Below are 20,722 nucleotides of genomic sequence, written 5' to 3' on the forward strand. Positions count from 1 at the left end.
GAGAGTTATGTCATTTGTGGGGGGATAATTGGGCACAGCGATTAGACAATACCCTGTCATGTTTTCTTCAGCCTAACGGCCTGTCTGATTGCGCATTTGATGTCGGCGGCAGGCTCGGGTGTTTTCGGCGGGGCTCGGGGGTACTCGTGTGCCTGAGCGCTCCCGAGTCCTCCCGAGCCCCGCCGAAAACACCCGAGCCTGCCGCCGACATCAAATGTGCAATCTGACAGGCCGTTAGGCTGAAGAAAACACTGATGCAGACAAATACCGTACTTCTATCTTTTATTATTAAGGTACGGTACGTATGCATAAGAAGGGGGGGGGCCGAGGAGAGGTACCCTTTAGTGAATATATGCCGTGCCCGGCGTATAAGACGACCCCCCACTAGAGGGAAAATTTTTATGGGCTAAAAAGTCGTCTTATACGCCGGAATATACGGTACTTGCTGTACTAATCTTTGTAATGTATAATTTCTGATGCTAGGACCTTTTTCTTTCAGCTTCCCCTTCAATACCCCCAGGACAGATGTGGGTAGTGGGACATTCATTTGTATTTTGGGCCGAACGGCACCCTTTAGCTAGGAGAGCTTCTGAATTGTCCGGTGGGTTTGGGGTCAGGGGTCTTAAGTGGTCCGGTCTATTGCCCTTATTACTGAGTGAGGAGAGGGCTTGGGGTCGCCCCGCCATAATAGCTATTCACCTGGGTGGGAACGATTTGTGCCAGACAAGGGCATGGCCATCATATTAGCAATCAAGGCGGACCTCCTCGAGGTTATGCGCCTTTGGCCGTCGGTCCACATAGTTTGGTCCACATAGTTTGGTCGGATATCGTCCCCCGTACAGTTTGGCGTGGTTCCATTAATGTCTCCGCGGTTGACAAAGCTAGGAAGAAGGTGAACTTTGCAGTGTCGAAATTTGTTTAAGTAAGGGGGGATCAGCAGTTCGCCACCCCTTGCTCGTGAGATCTAGTACCCAGCACTTTGCCAACGATGGGGTCCACCTATCTAATTTGGGTTTAGGGGTATTGTTGGGGGATATTTTTTCCTGTTTAACTTAAGTTAGCGGACACCTAGGTCAGTTTTCGTTCGGGTGGCATGCGGCGGCTCTTCGAGACTATTTTAGTTTGTCTCTTAGAGCCTGGCGGTGGCGGTAGGGCGTCATAGTCCAGCGGTCACTTGTGGCATGAGAGGGCGCTGGGAGGCACTGCCCCCTGGAAAGACGGCAGGGTGTCCTGCCTTTGCGGGGGGGGGGGGGGGCGCGGTGGGCACTCCGTCAGCGGAGTGTCCACACCGGCCAGAGCGGGGGTGGTGAGACTTCCCAGCGTTAGGTTGTGCCTTAGTCAGATGGGCCGTCTCAGTCGTTCCCATATTTAATATCAATCAGTTGGGGCGTTTAAGTCGCCGCAAGCCAAATAAATGTATAGACGCCTTAAGGTAGTATCCCTCTGTGAGTCATGCTATGCCTCTAAGCAGGGAACCAGTGTGAGCCATTCACCTTTACCTCAGTCTCCATTACAGTCCCCAGAGGCTTTGCAGGCTATTCTGGCTAACCTCACAGCTGAGCTAGCGGCATCAAAGCAGGATAGGGAGGTTTTTCAGTCCCAATTGACTCAAATCTCCTCCACAGTGGATTCACTGCAGCAGTCTGTGACTGCCTCAGTACAGGTTAGGCCATCCTCTCCGGGAACCGGGAAGAGGAAGGCTACTTCAGTGGTTTTTGTCCCAGATGATGATAACCAACTGGACCCTGACTACATAGACGAACCTTATCAGAATGTACCTGCTGATGATCTAGATGATCAGGATGCTCAAGGCATTGAGGGGGACATTTACCAAAATGGATTCGTAGAAAAAAGGTGTATTCGTAGGGAGAAATACACCTTTTTTTTACGAATTTGTATTTTCGGGATTTACAATCCCAAAAATACAACAATTCGTATTCCTAAAGATGGAACATTCGTATTTGTATTTACAAATACGAATGTCTACACCATGGGTCCTCAAACTGCGGCCCTCCAGATGTTGTGAAACTACAAATCCCAACATGCCTTGCCACAGTTTTAACACTCCATTGTAAAACTGTGGCAAGGCATGCTGGGATTTGAAGTTTCACAACATCTGGAGGGCCGCAGTTTGAGGACCCATGGTCTACACCATCGATAGGATACGACAGAAATCACCATTCAAAAGAATGGTGGTTTCTAATTTACTAAGCAGCCGTATGGATAATACGGCTGCTTAGTGGTGTAAAACAGGCACGCAAATACGACAGGAAAATAGAACACCATTTTCCTGTTCTATTTGCTTTAAGCCTACACGGATCAGTCAGATCCGTGCAGGCTGCGGTGTAAAAAAATAGAAAAATTAAATAAATTTTAAAAAAAAACGGCGTGGGGTCCCCCCCACAGCCAAAACCAGCACCAGGCTGAAGGAGCCGGGGCCGGTAATTAAAAATCAGGGAACCCGACAAATAGGGGATCCCCGATTTTTAACAACCAGCCCCAGGCTCCAGGTCCGGGGCTGGTTCCCAAAATACGGGGGACAAAATGACTAGGGGTCCCCCGTATTTCAAGAACCAGTCCCAGGCACAACCAGCACGCAGGGTAATGTCACAGCCGGGGGACACTTATAATATAAGGTCCCGCGGCCAAAACATTAACCCCCTGACCGGTCAGCCTGGCCAGGGGCCCTGGGGGAGTGGGGACCCCCCCAATGAAGGGGTCCCCCCCCTCCAGGACTTACCTGACCAGGCTGAAGCCTGGTACTGTCCCCGATGCCCCTGGGCGGTGGGCATCGGGCTGATTATGGTGTAAAAAAAAGACTAATCTATTGTTTTTTACTGTGGCACTACAAGTGCCAGCAAGCCTCCCCAGCAAGCTGGGACTTGGAGAACCACAAGTCCCAGCCTGCTGGGCATTAAAGGGCCCGCTGGCACTTGTAGTTCCACAGTTAAAAAAATAGTACACAAAACACACTGACACACTTTTAAAAAAAAACTTTAATACATACAAAGCCCACACATACTAATACTTACCTATCTTCTTTCCGTAGGTAGCCCTGGTCCTGTGTCGTCGTCTTCTGGTCCTGTGTCGTCTTCTGCCTCCATGTCGACCGTCGCTGTCGCCGTCCGGATCCGACGAAATCCATTTGGGAAGCTGTGGAAGGAAACCATACTCACCTGTCCCAGCGCGACGTAGTCCAGGTAAGTGTCTTGGCAAAAAAACAAACCGACAGCCCGAATCCAGAACGGACAGGGAGACGCACGGTACACTGTGTACATCGTGCGGCTCCGCCTCCCGAATGCCGCTATTGGCCGCCTTGCGGCCTAGCGGCTCCTGATTGGCCGCTAGGCCGCAAGGCGGCCAATAGCGGCATTCGGGAGGCGGAGCCGCACGATGTTAACCCCTTCCCGCCGCAGCCTGTTTTTGCCTTCCTGACAGAGCCCTTTTTTTCAAATCTGACAGGTATCACTTAAGTGGGGATAACTTTTTTTTGCTTTTACTTATCCCAGTGATTTTGAGATTGTTTTCTCGTGACACATTGTACTTCAAGTTATTGGTAAATTTGGGTCGATACAGTCTGTGTTTTTTTGTGAAAAATACCAAAATGTCGTAAAAAAATGGAAAATTTAGCAATTTTCAAAATGTTAAATTTTCTGCTTGTGAGACAAATAATTATACCACTCAAAATAGTTAATAACTAACATAGACCATATGTCTACTTTATGTTTCCATCATTATTTCAACATCCTTTTAATTTTTTTGGACACTAGGAGGCTTAAAATATGAATAGCAAATTCTCAAATTTTCAAGAAAATGTCAAACACTGATTTTTTTAGGGACCAGTTCAGTTCTGATGTGACTTTGAGGGACTTGTATGTGAGACACCCCCATAAATGATGCCATTTCAAAAACTGCACCCCTCACAGTATTCAAAACAGCATTTTGGAAGTTTGTTAACCCTTTAGGTGTTTCACAGGAATTAAAACAAAGTGTAGGTGAAATTTCAAAATTTCATTTTTTTTGCAGATTTGCAATTTTAATACATTTTTCTAAGGAACACAGTAGATTTTACTAGAGAAATGTGACTAAAAATTGATTCCCCCAATTCTTTTGTTTTCATAAATATCCTATATGTGGCCCTAGTGTGCACGTTGACCAAACCACAGACTTCATAATAGAAGGAGCATCTACTTGATTTTGGAGCCTCCTTTTTATGAGATTATTTTTTAGGCACCATGTAGGTTTCTAGGCACCATAAGATGCTAAAAGTTAGGAACCCCCCCACAAGTGACCCCATTTTGCAAACTACACCCCTCAGGGAATTCATCTAGGGGTATAGTGTACATTTCAAACCCCCAGGGGTTTCACCAATTGTGGTAAAACTGGGCAGTGAAAATGAAAAATAAATTTTTTGACACAAAAATGCAGTTCTGGCTCCAAATTTTTCATTTTCACAAGGAATGAAGGAGACAAAGCACCCCAAAATCTGTGCCCCAATTTCTCCCGAGTACGGCAATGCCGCACATGTGACCAAAAAATACCATTTGGGTGCATGGCAGGACTCAGAAGGGAAGGAGTGATTTTTGGATTTTGCAGCTCAGATTCTGGTGGAATGTTGGTGGGTGCTATGTCGCATTAGCAAGACCCCCGAAGCACCAATACAGTGGAACCCCCCCACAAGTGACCCCATTTTGCAAACTACACCCCTCAGGGAATTCATCTAGGGGTATAGTGTACATTTCAAACCCCCAGGGGTTTCACCAATTTTGATACAACTGGGCTGTGCAAATGAAAAATTAAATTTTTTACACAAAAATGCAGTTCTGGTTTCAAATTTGTCATTTTCACAAGGAATGAAGGAGACAAAGCACCCCAAAATCTGTGCCCCAATTTCTCCCGAGTACGACAATGCCTCACATGTGACCAAAAAATACCATTTGGGTGCATGGCAGGACTCAGAAGGGAAGGAGTGATTTTTGGATTTTGCAGCTCAGATTCTGGTGGAATGTTGGTGGGTGCTATGTCGCATTAGCAAGACCCCCAAAGCACCAATACAGTGGAAGCCCCCCACAAGTGACCCCATTTTGCAAACTACACCCCTCAGGGAATTCATCTAGGGGTATAGTGTACATTTCAAACCCCCAGGGGTTTCACCAATTTTGATACAACTGGGCTGTGCAAATGAAAAATTACATTTTTTTACACAAAAATGCAGTTCTGGCTCCAAATTTGTCATTTTCACAAGGAATGAAGGAGACAAAGCACCCCAAAATCTGTGCCCCAATTTTTCCCGAGTACGACAATGCCTCACATGTGACCAAAAAATACCATTTGGGTGCATGGCAGGACTCAGAAGGGAAGGAGTGATTTTTGGATTTTGCAGCTCAGATTCTGGTGGAATGTTGGTGGGTGCTATGTCGCATTAGCAAGACCCCCAAAGCACCAATACAGTGGAAGCCCCCCACAAGTGACCCCATTTTGCAAACTACACCCCTCAGGGAATTCATCTAGGGGTATAGTGTACATTTCAAACCCCCAGGGGTTTCACCAATTTTGATACAACTGGGCTGTGCAAATGAAAAATTAAATTTTTTTACACAAAAATGCAGTTCTGGCTCAAAATTTTTCATTTTCATAAGGTATGAAGGAGAAAAAGCACCCCAAAATCTGTGCACCAATTTCTCCCGAGTATGGCAATGCCTCACATGTGACCAAAAAATACCAGTTGGGTGCATGGCAGGACTCAGAAGGGAAGGAGTGATTTTTGGATTTTGCAACTCAGATTCTGGTGGAATTTTGGTGGGTGCTATGTCGCATTAGCAAGACCCCCGAAGCACCAATACAGTGGAAGCCCCCCACAAGTGACCCCATTTTGCAAACTACACCCCTCTGGGAATTCATCTAGGGGTATAATGTACATTTCAAACCCCCAGGGGTTTCACCAATTGTGGTGCAACGTGGCAGTGAAAATGAATAATTAAATTTTTTACACAAAAATGCAGTTCTGGCTCAAAATTTTTCATTTTCACAAGGAATGAAGGAGACAAAGCACCCCAAAATCTGTGCCCCAATTTCTCCCGAGTACGGCAATGCTTCATGTGTGACCAAAAAATGGCAGGACTCAGAAGGGAAGGAGTGATATTTGGATTTTGCAGCACAGATTCTGGTGGAATGTTGGTGGGTGCTATGTCGCATTAGCAAGACCCCCAAAGCACCAATACAGTGGAACCCCCCCACAAGTGACCCCATTTTGCAAACTACACCCCTCAGGGAATTCATCTAGGGGTATAGTGTACATTTCAAACCCCCAGGGGTTTCACCAATTTTGATACAACTGGGCTGTGCAAATGAAAAATTACATTTTTTTACACAAAAATGCAGTTCTGGCTCAAAATTTTTCATTTTCATAAGGTATGAAGGAGAAAAAGCACCCCAAAATCTGTGCCCCAATTTCTCCCGAGTACGGCAATGCCTCACATGTGACCAAAAAATACCAGTTGGGTGCATGGCAGGACTCAGAAGGGAAGGAGTGATTTTTGGATTTTGCGGCTCAGATTCTGGTGGAATGAATGGTGGGTGCTATGTGGCATTAGCAAGACCCCCGAAGCACGGTGAAATGATGAACCTAATAATCCATAGATGTGTGGTATATTTTAAAACACTCCTTTATACATAGTCCGGGTTTGTCGGGGCAAGTGTCACACTGGAAAATAGTTTGCTTTCTTATTCCCTTTTTATAGCAAACTTTGCACCTTTTTTGTGTCCTGCCCTTTTTTCCAGTGGAGGGGATTTCATCAGGAAAATGCTGCCCTGGTACAATACGGGGGCCAGTACTAGAAGTACTGGGACCCTCTGCCTGCTGGTTCCCAAATATTAGGCCCTTTATGACTTCCTCTTGAAAGTGCATAAATGTCCCCCTCTGGCTGGTAGAACGGAATAGCACGTAAGCGTTATACAGTGCCATCTGGATGATATACACGGCCAGCTTCTTGTACCAGATTTTTGTTTTCCGCAGGGCACTGTACGGCTTCAGTACCTGATCTGAAAGATCCACTCCGCCCATGTACTTATTGTAATCCAGTATACAATTAGGTTTTGAGGTGTGGGTACTGGTACCTCGTACAGGGACGGAGGTGGTACTGTCTCCGTGAATTGTTGTCAGTATAAGGACATCCCTCTTGTCCTTATATTTGACCAACAACATATTTTCGGTGCATATTCCCCTGCTTTCACCCCTTCTCAGTACTTGGGCAATGTGCGTTTTTGGGAGGCCTCTTTGGTTCTTGCGCACAGTACCGCAAGCTGCTGTACCTCTTGAACCAAGGGCCTTAAACAGGGGGATGCTAGTGTAAAAGTTATCCACATAGAGGTGATAACCTTTATCCAGGAAGGGGTGCACTAAATCCCAGACAATTTTTCCACTAACACCTACGAGGGAGGGGGGGCATTCTGGCGGTTCAATTCTTGAATCCTTCCCTTCATATACCCTAAACCTGTGGGTGTACCCTGAGGTGCTTTCACACAACTTTTTCCTTTTTTTGCCATACCTTGCCCTCTTACTGGGAAGGTACTGGCGGAATTTAACCCTTCCTTTAAAATGTATAAGGGACTCGTCTATGCAAATGAATTTATCTGGGATGTACATCTCTGCAAATTTGGCACTGAAATGATCAATGACCGGCCTGACTTTGAATAGCCGGTCAAAGGTGGGATCATCTCTGGGTGGGCACTGTGCATTATCGTTGTAATGCAAAAATTTAAGGAGTAACTCAAAACGAGTCCGGGTCATGGCCATACGGTAAAGTGGGGTGCTGTACAGAACATCTGTACTCCAATATTGCCTAATTTCTGGCTTTTTTACTATGCCCATATGAAACACCAGACCCCAAAACGTCATCATCTCTACTGCATCTACAGGGGTCCACCTAGCAAATGATGACGTGGGGTTTTGAGCAATAAACTGCTGGGCATATAAATTAGTTTGGTCCACCATTAAATTTATAAAATCATCAGAGAAAAATAATTTGAAAAAGTCAATTTCTCTGAGACCTGTGGAATCAAATTGGATTCCTGGGATGGCCAAAAACTCAGGAACCTGGGGCTCAAAATTGTCTGGTGGTGGGGTCCATACGAGATCAATTATTGGGGGGGGGGTTTCTCAGCTGCTCTACGGGGGCGTCTTTGAGGGGGTCCCTCATCACTAGAGGAGGAAGAGGAGCTTAAGATGAATCCTTCAAATTCCCCGCTTGCATCACTGGCTGTGTCAGAGTCAGAGGCAAGCATGGCATATGCCTCCTCCGCTGAATACATTCTTCTGGATGACTGGGATGACATTTGGGATGACATTTGGGATGCCATTTTTATTTTTGTGTTTCTGGTAGTGAAATGTTTCAACACGTGTATAGTGTAGGGGGGGTACAAACTTTATTTCAACACGGGGGGTATGTAGTGTGTAGTGTGTATGTAGTGCAGAAAAAAAAATACTTTATACAGGAAATTGATCCCAATAAAAAAAAATGAAGGGGTTAAAAAAAAAAAAAAGGTCCTGCGCCAAAAATTGAGCACAGATGTTGGTCAATAACGTCCGTCACTGAACAGCGCTCAAAGGCAACAGGAATTTGATCAAAAAAAAAAAAAAAATAGATCAACCCTGTGCCGAAAAAGCTGATCAGTGATGTACGTCACTGATCAGCGCACAGTGGCCACAGGACACCCACAAAATCACAGTGTGTGTAAAAAAAAAATTAAAAAAAGACCCCACAGCACCCTCAAAAAAAAAAAAAAGGTGATCACTGATGCGACACTGATTACCAGTGAGGGGCAGCAGGTGCACAACCTTTGGTGCAACTGACAGTGCAACTGGCAGCAACTGACAGGTATATATATAAAAAAAAACCCTGCACCCCCAAAAAGTTGCTGATCAGCACAGATATACTGATCAGCACAAAAGGGGGGGCAGCAGACACAAAATATAGCACTCTCTATCACTCTCTGTCACTATCTCTCTCTATCTCTCACTATCTATCACTCTATGACACTGCAGCAGCAGCACTGACAGGTATATATATAAAAAAAAAAACTCTGCACCCCCAAAAAGTTGCTGATCAGTTAATTTATACTGATCAGCACAAAAGGGGGGGCAGCAGTCAGTTGCACACGCAGCACAGCTGTATATATATAACCCAGCACCCCCAAAAAGTTGCTGATCAGCACAGATATACTGATCAGCACAACAGGGGGGGGCAGCAGACACAAAATATAGCACTCTCTGTCACTATCTCTCTCTATCTCTCTCTATCTCTCTCTATCTCTCTATCTATAACTCTATCACACTGCAGCAGCACAACACAGGAAGTCACAAGAAGTCACAAGATCCAGGAAGCATCCAGCACGCTACAAGCAGTGATCACGTAAGTATTTGCAAGGATCAGGTCAGTATGTCACGGCAGATAGGCACGGTGACCGCACTGCACGCAATTCCAGACCGGAATGGCGTCTGCAGTGCAGTCACCGTTAGTTTAAATCACCCTCTATGGCTGTGATTGGTCCGTCGGTCCGACGGACCAATCACGGCCTTTGGGGGCGGGTGGGGTGAGGTGGGGTGACACCAGTGTCACCCTTACACCCCGTGGTGATTGGTGCTGTACTTTACAGCACCAATCACCACCAATCCCTGTGTCACCGGCGAACGTTATTCGCCGGTACACAGAAAACGCTGTAATTGGCTGTTCACATTTGAACAGCCAACCACAGCGATCGCCGACGGGGGGGAGGCATCGCCGCCCCCCCTGGACATGCTGGGACATTTCTGCTGTCAGGGACAGCAGACATCTCCAAACTGTCACCGCGTCTATAGACGCGGTGACAGTTTAAAGCCATGACGTACATTTATGCCATGCGTCGGGAAGTACATCCCGGCCATGACGTAAATGTACGTCAAATGTCGGGAAGGGGTTAACATCGTGCGACTCTCAGTCCGGCCTGGATTCGGGGTGTTCGGTTTGTTTTTTTTGCCAAGACACTTACCTGGACTACGTCGCGCTGGGACAGGTGAGTATGGTTTCCTTCCACAGCTTCCCAAATGGATTTCGTCGGATCCGGACGGCGACAGCGACGGTCGACATGGAGGCAGAAGACGACACAGGACCAGAAGACGACGACACAGGACCAGGGCTACCTACGGAAAGAAGTTAGGTAAGTATTAGTATGTGTGGGCTTTGTATGTATTAAAGTTTTATTTTAAAAGTGTGTCAGTGTGTTTTGTGTACTATTTTTTTAACTGTGGAACTACAAGTGCCAGCGGGCCCTTTAATGCCCAGCAGGCTGGGACTTGTGGTTCTCCAAGTCCCAGCTTGCTGGGGAGGCTTGCTGGCACTTGTAGTGCCACAGTAAAAACCAATAGATTAGTCTTTTTTTTACACCATAATCAGCCCGATGCCCACCGCCCAGGGGCATCGGGGACAGTACCAGGCTTTAGCCTAGTCAGGTAAGTCCTGGAGGGGGGGGACCCCTTCATTGGGGGAGTCCCCACTCCCCCAGGGCCCCTGGCCAGGCTGACCGGTCAGGGGGTTAATGTTTTGGCCACGGGACCTTATATTATAAGTGTCCCCCGGCTGTGACATTACCCTGCTGGCTGGTTGTGCCTGGGACTGGTTCTTGAAATACGGGGGACCCCTAGTCATTTTGTCCCCCGTATTTTGGGAACCAGCCCCGGACCTGGAGCCTGGGGCTGGTTGTTAAAAATCGGGGATCCCCTATTTGTCGGGTTCCCTGATTTTTAATTACCGGCCCCGGCTCCTTCAGCCTGGTGCTGGTTTCGGCTGTGGGGGGGACCCCACGCCATTTTTTTTTAAAATTTATTTAATTTTTCTATTTTTTTACACCGCAGCCTGCACGGATCTGACTGATCCGTGCAGACTGCTACAAATAATTCGTATTAGCAGCCGTATATACGAATTCCTACGACATCGGTGGGTTACAAAGCAGTCGTATCTGACTGCTTTGTAAATGACCCTCCGGAACACGACTTTGCATACGACTGAAACAGTCGTATGCAGTCGTAGGGAAAATACTAATACGAAAAACTCGGTTTTTCATATTAGTAAATTTCCCCCTGAGGGTCTCATAAGAGAGATCAGATCTACTCTTAATATTGCTGACTCGCCTATCCCGCCTCAGGTATCCATTTTTGGCAGGGTTCAGAAACAACCAATAACTTTTCCAGACTCTGAGGAATTATATAACCCCTTAGTAAAAGTCTGGAAGACACCTGATAAGAAGTTTCAGATGTCTAAAAGATTTCATTCCTTATACCCATTTTCGGCCGAGTCTAGAGCTAGATGGGAGACTCCTCCCACTCCGGACGCCTCATTGTCACGTTTATCAAAGAAAACCACCCTCCCCATTCCGGGAGCGGTATCGCTTAAAGAAGCACCAGATAAACGTCTTGATAGTGCTCTCAAAAATATTTACACTACCGCAGGTGTCATCTTACGTCCAGCTCTCGTCTCCTCATGGGTAGCCAGGGCAATGGAGACATGGGCCGCTGATTTGATCAGGGGCCTGGAACAGGATACTCCCAAGGAGGAATTGCTACCCTTGGCAGAATGTATCAGGGACGCTTCTAGCTATGTTGGGGAAGCAGCCTCTGATGTTTCCACATTAGCAGCAAAGGTTTCAGCTTCTGCCGTCCTGGCTAGACGCACTGTGTGGCTACGCTCTTGGCAAGCCGAGCCAGAAATTAAAAAAGCGGTGGAAGCCCTCCCCTTCTCAGGAGATATGCTTTTCGGGCCAGAATTGGACAAGCTCATTTCCCAGGCCACGGGGGGGAAGTCGACCTTTTTGCCCTCTTTGGCTCCTGCACCGAAGAGGCAATTTGTAAGTCCTTCCTTTCGCTCCTTTTGGGGTAATGCGGGCTTCAGGGGGAGAGCCAGATGAGGGTTTCTCAACCTTCAGAGGCCGCCGAGGCAGAGGGGCCAGAGCCCCCCAGACCACTGCCAATCTCTCTCTCAACCCAAAGACCACAGACAAGCCAGTGGCATGACGGCCTACCGGCTCACTTGGGGGAACCCAAGGTGGGCGCCAGATTGTTACTGTTCGCGGTGGAATGGAGGTCTCATTGCACCGACGCGTGGGTTCTCCAGATTGTCTCCCAGGGGTACAAACTGGAATTTGCCACACAACCTCCAAACAGGTTCTTCCCAATAGGTCGCCCTCCATCAGTAGAGGCAGGTTTGAGCCTATTCGGGGCCATACAAACCCTGCTCGAGTCGGGAGTAATTATCCCGGTGCCAGCCCATCAGCAGTGCACGGAATACTATTCAAGCATTTTCGTGGTCCCAAAGCCAGACGGATCTGCCCGACCTATTCTAAATCTGAAGCCCCTGAACGAATTTGTTCTCTACCACAGATTCAAGATGGAATCGATTCGGTCAGTTATTGCATCCCTGGAGAAAGGAGAATTTCTCCTGTCTCTAGATATAAAGGACGCGTACCTGCACGTCCCAATCTGGGGACCTCATCAGCGATTCTTGAGATTCGTACTGCAGGATCGTCATTTCCAGTTCAGAGGACTACCCTTCGGACTTTCTTCCGCTCCTCGGGTTTTTACAAAAATAATGGCATGCATGACCAAGGCTCTTCGTCTGCAGGGGATAACTATTATCCCCTACTTAGACGACCTCCTCCTCAAAGCTCCAACTCGGGAAAAGCTGATGGCAGATGCCATGACAACTTGCAGGTTTTTAGTAAAAAATGGGTGGGTTGTGAACTTCAAAAAATCACAACTCAACCCATCACAACGCCTACAATTTCTGGGCCTCATATTGGACACAGTAGAGGAAAGGATTTTCCTACCACCGGACAAGATCATAGCTCTACAAGCAAAGGTCAGACAGGTTCTGCATCAGAAAAGACTCTCAGCACATCTGTGCACTCAACTCTTGGGTCTGATGGTAGCTGCGTTCGAGGCGGTCCCTTACGGTCGCTTCCATTCTCGGACTTTCCAAGAGAATCTACTATCACAATGTTCGGGCTCACACCTTCAAATTCACAAGCGTATCATCTTGTTTCAGAAGGCTCGCTCATCCCTGCTTTGGTGGCTTCACACCCCAAACCTGCTTCAAGGATGCAGTTTCAACCCTTGCACATGGACAGTCGTCACAACAGACGCCAGTCTCAAGGGCTGGGGAGCAGTCGCCCTAGGCCACAGGTTCCAAGGACGCTGGTCGCTGCAGGAGACAAAGCTTCCAATCAATATCTTAAAACTAAGAGCAATCAGACTAACTTTACTACAGGCTCACAACCTGCTCCAAGGTCTACAGATTAGGATACAATCAGACAACGTGACCGCGGTCGCATATATAAATCGACAAGGGGGCACCAGGAGCAGGGCAGCCATGCAAGAGGTCTGTCCCATATTAGAATGGGCAGAAGCCCACTCCAAGGCCTTTTCAGCAATATTTATTCCGGGAGTAGAGAATTGTCAGGCGGACTATCTAAGCCGCCAAACGTTCCTTCCAGGGGAGTGGTCTCTTCACCCGGAGGTCTTCCATCAACTGACGCTTCGGTGGGGGACCCCCGACATAGACCTGATGGCCTCCAGATTGAATCATCAGGTTCCTCTCTACTGTGCCAGGTCCCTGGATCCAGGAGCGGTGGCAGTTGACGCCCTATCAATACCATGGCACTACCAACTGGTATACATATTTCCACCTTTCCCGTTGCTTCCAAGAGTTCTGAAGAAACTGAAAAGAGAAACAACAACAGCCATCTTAATTGCCCTGAACTGGCCGAGGAGGGCATGGTACTCGGATCTAAAACTAATGTCAATAGACAACCCGTGGCTCCTACCTCAAAGAGAAGACTTGCTTCTCCAAGGACCATTCACCTTCCAAAACTTACGGCTTCTGCATTTAACGGCATGGTTGTTGAGGCCGAATTGCTGAAACGCAGAGGTATCCCATCCAGGGTTATTCCAACAATGCTCCATGCTAGGAAGAGTGTGACTTCGGCCCATTACCACAGGATTTGGAAGTCCTACATTTCCTGGTGCGAAAGGCTCGGCTATCCTAAGGCGGTGTTTAGCCTACCTAGGTTACTAGAATTTCTCCAGGAAGGACTGGACAAAGGTCTTCGTTTAGCCTCTCTGAAGGTGCAACTGGCGGCGCTATCTGTCACCGCAGGGTAGCGGTCATTCCAGAGATACAAAGTTTTTAAAGGGGGTGTTGAGGCTTCAACCTCCCTTCAGATCACCCACTGAACCCTGGGACTTATCAGTGGTTTTGCGATACTTGCAATCAGACCTTTTTGAACCGTTAGACTCGGTACATCTAAAATATGTCAATGGGCAAGTACTAAGGGGATGTGATAAAGCCGTGTACACACGGTAGCGATATGGGCTATAATCGCTGGAAATATGGTCGCTGGTGACCATATTGCTAGTGATGGGAGAGTGCCCCTGCTATAAATCGCTCCCATTTTCAGCCCCATTCTAATCGCTGGTCGCAGGAGTTTGCTGCTGCGACCAGTTGATTACCTCTGCGGCTCCCCCGGCAGAGGTTCCTTTTCATTAGCGACCATCTCTGGTCGCTGATGAAAAGGAGACACTGAGCAATATACCTCCCCGTGTGTACGCACCTTTAGTTTGGAAAGTGATAAAATGGAGAGTGATAAAGCACCAACCAATCAGCGCCTGTCATTTTTCAAAACAGCATGTAACATATGGCCTAATTCAGACCAGACCACTGGGCTGCGAGTCTTCGGGGCCCACATCCATGGTGACAACATTAAAGGGTATTCGTTCCTGATTATGAAGCTGTATAAATGCGGCAATATCTACCTTTTAGGTTGGTCATTTCTGTCATATTGCTGTATACATACTGTGCGTGTACCTGAGGAATTACACAGATGGCAATAGATAAATGTGTTTTTCTAGTAGTACATCAGTGTATGCGTGCGGGGGGTGTCAGTTAAATACTGACCAGGCGAGCGGTGACAACAAGCAGACAGCCCTGCTCGCTGTCACCACTCGTCCACGGCATTGAATACACCCAATGAATTCATCTCCGATAATTGCTATGATTTTATCACTTAGACCAGTGGTTCCCAAACTGTGTACCTAGGCACCCAGGGGTGCCTCAGGACACTTGCAGGGGTGCATTGGGTTGGTGGGCTAGGATCAATTCATATTATTAATGGACAAGGTAACAGGCAAAACCAGTGCTGGTGGCTGCCAACAGGGGCGGATTGGCCATTTAAGTCACCGGGAACTTTCCCGGGAGGCCGGCCGCATGTGAGGCCGATAGCTGAACATGGCTCCACCCACTCGCGGGTGTAGCGCCACCCACACAATTCGCGGAGGACCTGACAGTGGACACCACAGGAGGAATACAGCAGAGGCGCAGCGGAAGGTCAGGTGCGCTCTAGTAATAATGCTGTGTGCCTTAGCCTGCGTCTGTCATACTGTATGACAGGCAGCAGCACCAGCAGCAGGATCCCCTCACCTGCTCCTTCCCTCTCCTCTCCTCTGTGCTGCCCTGTCCTGTCAGATATTTCAGGCAGCGTAAGTCCCCGGCCCCAGCTTCCTGTAGGGATGGCCATCGACCATCGATGATTCAAATCATCGATGGTTCATGGCCGATGTCGAATACTTTTGCCATCGATGGGGGAGAACCAGATGGTTTCCCTCCATCGATGGAACAGCAAAACGATGTTTTTTTTTTTTAAAGTGTCGGGACACGGAGCATAGCTCCGCCCCAGGCACCCGCGAAGCCCTGCCCCCGTGTTTTGATTGGCCCACAGGCCAATCAATCAAACACAATGGATGACCATCGATATGTAAAATTATCGATGGTCATCCATTGCATAGTTTAGCACTATCGATGGCCTGTTGCAGAATTGCCATCGATGGCAACCATCGATGGCAATGGCAACGATGGCCATCCCTAGCTTCCTGATCTAACAGGAAGTCACATGTTGCACACTGTGTGCACTGGAGGAGCCCTGCCCAGCCTCGAGGCTCAGCCCAGTCACTAGTGAGGAGAAGAGCAGCAGCAGCAGCAGCAGAAGCAGCCACCCCTTCGTGTTTTGGATCTGTATTTATTTGCCAAAAACCATAAAAATCACTAAAATCACAGATTTTTTGCCTCCTATGCTATTATTAACCTCAATATCATTAATTTCCACCCATTTCCAGTCTATCCTGAACACCTCACAATAAATCCTGAACACCTCACAATAATGTTTTTATGCCAAAAGTTTGCACCGAGGTAGCTGGATGACTATGCAAAGCGACACAAGTGGGCGGCACAAAAACTGGACTGACATGACACACTTAGCATCACCCCTGGACTGATACGGCACAGGTAGCATCACCCCTGGACTGATACGGCACAGGTAGCATCACCCCTGGACTGATATGGCACACTTAGCATCACCCCTGGACTGATACGGCACAGATAGCATCACCCCTGGACTGATACAGCACATTTAGCATCACCCCTGGACTGATATGGCACACTTAGCATCACCCCTGGACTGATATGACACACTTAGCATCACCCCTGGACTGATATGGCACACTTAGCATCACCCCTGGACTGATACGGCACAGGTAGCATCACCCCTGGACTGTTATGGCACAGGTAGCATCACCCCTGGACTGATACGGCAAAGGTAGCATCACCCCTGGACTGATACGGCACAGAAGGCATCACCCCTGGACTGACATGATACACTTAGCATCACCCCTGGACTGATATGGCACACTTAGCATCACCCCTGGACTGATATGACACACTTAGCATCACCCCTGGACTGATATGGCACACTTAGCATCACCCCTGGACTGATATGGCACACTTAGCATCACCCCTGGACTGATTTAACGCAGGTAGCATACCTCCCAACTGTCCCGCTTATCGCGGGAACATCCAGATATTTTGGGACATTCCCACGTCCCTCCCGCCGCCGGCAGTGTCCCGCGGCGGTGGGGGGGGGGGCAGTTGGGAGTCCCCCGTAGTCTGTGAATAGACGCTGTGCGCATGTGCACAGCATCTATTCTTGCAGGCAGGGGGGCTGGCCAGCAGCTCATAGAGCTGCCGGGCATGCCCCACAGCAGCGAAAAATGGGGGCGTGGCATCGCGGCAGTGCTCGCCACGCTTCGGGCTCGCCACACTTTATAAAATCAACTCCACGCCGACGTGGATAGTGGGGGTATGAAAAGGTCGGAGGATGCGTACCTCCACCCCTCGCGGGCTCGCTGCGCTCGCCATGCTTTGGGTTCACGTTTATACTGGGGGGGTGCATTTAACATTGTAAGCACCCATTTGGTCGCATAGGGGGCTGAAATCGCATCGCATCACAGTGCATCGGGTGTATGGCATGCGATGCGATGAAAAATCGCGCGATCACATATCGGGGGCGCCGTGATAATACACAAGTACCTTTTATTCTTTTAATAAAAATGACAGCTCCCCAGGTTTATCAGCACCCCAGAAATTATAGTACACACTTCGCTCACCCCAGAAATTATATAACACACTTGGCTGACCCCAAGAAATATACAGCACACTTGACTGACCCCTGGAATGATACAACACGTCTGGTATGATATGGCACACTTAGCAGCCCTAAAAAATGTGTGGTACTGTAGCTCCCCTGGAATAATGAGATACTGGGCAGCACAGCACAGATGGATTGATATGGCACACTTGACAACCCTTGCAGGTTAAAAAAACACCTTTTTTATTTTAATAAAAAATGGGGGGAGACCCTTAGTTTTCCCCCCACAGAAGTCCTATACAGCAGCCCCCCTTAGTAATGCTCCATAATAGTACCTCCGTCACTGCACTGCGATGCTAGCCGCATATGTTAATACATATGTGCTAGAATCACTGCGGCCGGGCAGCGATGTATCTCCCCCCTAGTGAGTCCATTACAGTAGTTCCCCTTAGTAGTTGTACCCTGCCAGTACAGGGTACAACTACTCAGTAGTTTCCCCTTTTGTTTTCACAAGCCCCCATAAAGTTAGGCAGCCTGTTAGTTCCCCCTTTAGTTTGTCCCCCACCTGCAGCCCCCATAGCATGCCCATGTGTAGTTTGTCCCCCTCCCCTCTCTGCAGACAGTATGGAAACATCCGTGCCAAGCGAAGATGACGCTGGAAGCCGGGACTTATAGAGATCCGGTCTCGTGAGAATCCGATGCGGGAGGATGATGACGTTTTGGCCTTGTTTTCGTTTTTTTATTATCGGTGGGATGGACGCGAACAGCTTGTGAATGCTTCGGAACAGGTAAGTTCGGGGGTGTTCGGATCTCTAGGATCTGTACGTGCTCATCTCTAATTACAGGTGCATAGTAGTTGCAGACAAATAACACCAATGGATATATACGGGACCAGCTGTATACTCCAAGTATGTCACTTTGAGTATATTTGCACGAGGACCCCACTTTATTTCTAGGACCACTGCTCCCTGCTGTATGAAATCCTCGGTCCCTCCGGGTGCAAACAAAAGTCTGTAAGAAAAGTCAGAGTGGGCACATCATATACAAACAGAACAATCGGGTGCGAGAATAAAGAATTTCGCTCCACTATTCAATATATATATATATATATATATATATATATATATATATATATATACATGAATGATAAAGAATAATCTATAAAGAACATTGATAATAAGCAGGGGCTGGCTGGCAACTTTTAGCCTGGGGGCAAGTCCAGAGCACTGGCCCATAAGTAACAGCGCATCGTTAAATTAGAACCACGAATGCTGAGTAAGCAATGAGAGAGCATAAACCCCTGATGGGTTCCTCAGGTTACACTTGGAAGGTCAGCTGATATGTAAATCAGGATGGGCATAAGGCCTATCAGAGCAGTGGGAGGGTATAGACAGGGTAAGAAAAGTCACATGCTAGCATGTGAAGCTTCCTCTGTCCGAAAAGCTGCTGAGAAGGCAAGACCTGTTGCTGCAGCTGACTGGGTAGTACACGTGCTTACTAAATCTAACTTCTGTTTCTCTTTCTCATCAATCCTCCTCTTTATAGGCTGTCTCTCTCCCTCACTCTCCCTTCACCCCCTTTTACTCTCATTCTTTCCATTCAGTTTAGCCCCTTTAGCTAAAATGCCCCGTCCGCGCAGGGTATCGCGCCCGCCCACCTGGCAGATGCTGCATACCTGGCTGGGGGGGCTGCGGGGTCTAGCGGCGGCATCCCTGGTGGTTCCAGTGGGGACAGGAGGCGTGCGCGACGCGGCCCTGCGGCTCCCGAGCCGACCGCATCTCCAGACGCGGCGCCGGCTGATGACGCGGTCCGGCGCCGGGCCTCGGGTGGAGCGCATGCAGGCCGCGGCGCCCTACAGACGTCCGGGGGGGGTCGGGCGGGGGTAGAGGCCGTGGCGCTTTGACTCGGGGTGGTGGGCTAGGCCCCCGCCGCCCCGCGGCACACAATGAAGTAGCCGGAAGTGAATCCGGCGGAGGCACAGGCCGCGGTGGGCGCGCGTCGCCTTCCAGACTTACGGGGGGGTCGGGCGTGGGTACAGCCCGTGGCTCACTGACTAGGGGTAGAGGGCTAGGCCACCGCCGCCCCGCAGATCACACACACATGGCCGGAAATGACGCCGGCGGTGCCGCATCGCGGGCTTCCAGCCGGGCTCGCACTGGAAGGTCGCAGGGTCAGGGCAGGCAGGGTGCTATTCAGGGCCCGGTAACAAGGGGTGTTGTCCTTCAACTGGACATGCCACCCTCCAGCATTCCTGTGCTGGCTCGCCGCTTACAGCAGAGGGGTCTCCCCTCTGGAGTCCCCTCCCCCAATACTCCCAGGCAGGCCAGAGGATGGGGGCGCTCCAGGGGCGCAGGACAAGTACATAGCCCGATCACTGGGGGGCAATTAGGCCCGGCTGGGCCTGCAGACACACACTTGAGGGCCCCCAGGGGTATGTCCCCTTTACACATAGCCAGGCGACAGATCCCCAGACGGTCCAGGCTGTTTCCCCTGCGGTCTGCGTCCGCACCAGCCACTTCTGCAGCCGTACCAGCAGCCACTACCCCCTTACCCGCAGCGGATGGGGGGGTGCAGCAGTTTATGACCCTGCTGTCCAGCCTGATGAGTCAGGTTCCCCCGCAGGGTGGTCAGGCGCCCGCTATTAGTCAGCCCACTAATGCCCCTTCCGGGATGCCTACCCCATCTCAGCCAGTGGTGGCGGGTCCTTCCACATCTTCCGGTGGTTCTACTCCCCTCACAGCTATGGCGGTCGTCGCAGGAAACAGCATTTCTCCACACAATCCTAGAGATTGGCCTCCAGCGCCCGCTGGAAGTATCCACCGTATCTGAGCAGAAGTATCCACCGTCCCGGTGGATACTTCTGCTCAGATACGGTGGATACTTCCAGCGGGCGCTGGAGGCCAATCTCTAGGATTGTGTGGAGAAATGCTGTTTCCTGCCCCCGCCTGGAGCGTTCACGGAAGAAGGTGAACGCTGCAGTTGAGAAGTATCTGCTGACCAACGGCGGGGGTGTTATTCGCCATGACGCCATCGACTTTCAGCGGAGTGCGCTGTATAGAAGCGATGGTGTTTATTTTTAGCCCGGAGGGCGTGGCTCTGTTTTTGGGCAATGTTTTTAGCTGGTTAGATACACAGTGCTGAGCGTTTTGCTAGTTGGTGGCGGTGCTGCGGCTTAGGGCCTAGCTGTGGCGGTAAAGAACGGTCATCCTTGTAAGATCTT

The 20,722-nt window shown here is 49.1% G+C and overlaps 1 protein-coding gene across 1 annotated transcript in view; it reads right to left on the bottom strand.

Moving 5' to 3' along the window:
• LOC146053353 (uncharacterized) overlaps positions 1-20,722 on the bottom strand; it is a 50,111-nt gene that overhangs the window by 11,218 nt on the left and 18,171 nt on the right. The window contains exon 4 of the mRNA XM_083167992.1: positions 10,027-10,177. Coding sequence (XP_083024118.1) covers positions 10,027-10,177 — 151 coding nt within the window. The remainder of the gene's footprint in view (positions 1-10,026; positions 10,178-20,722) is intronic.

The sequence above is a fragment of the Crinia signifera genome, unplaced genomic scaffold, assembly GCF_055691185.1.
Source record: "Crinia signifera unplaced genomic scaffold, ASM5569118v1 HAP2_SCAFFOLD_157, whole genome shotgun sequence".
Classification (NCBI taxonomy): domain Eukaryota; kingdom Metazoa; phylum Chordata; class Amphibia; order Anura; family Myobatrachidae; genus Crinia; species Crinia signifera.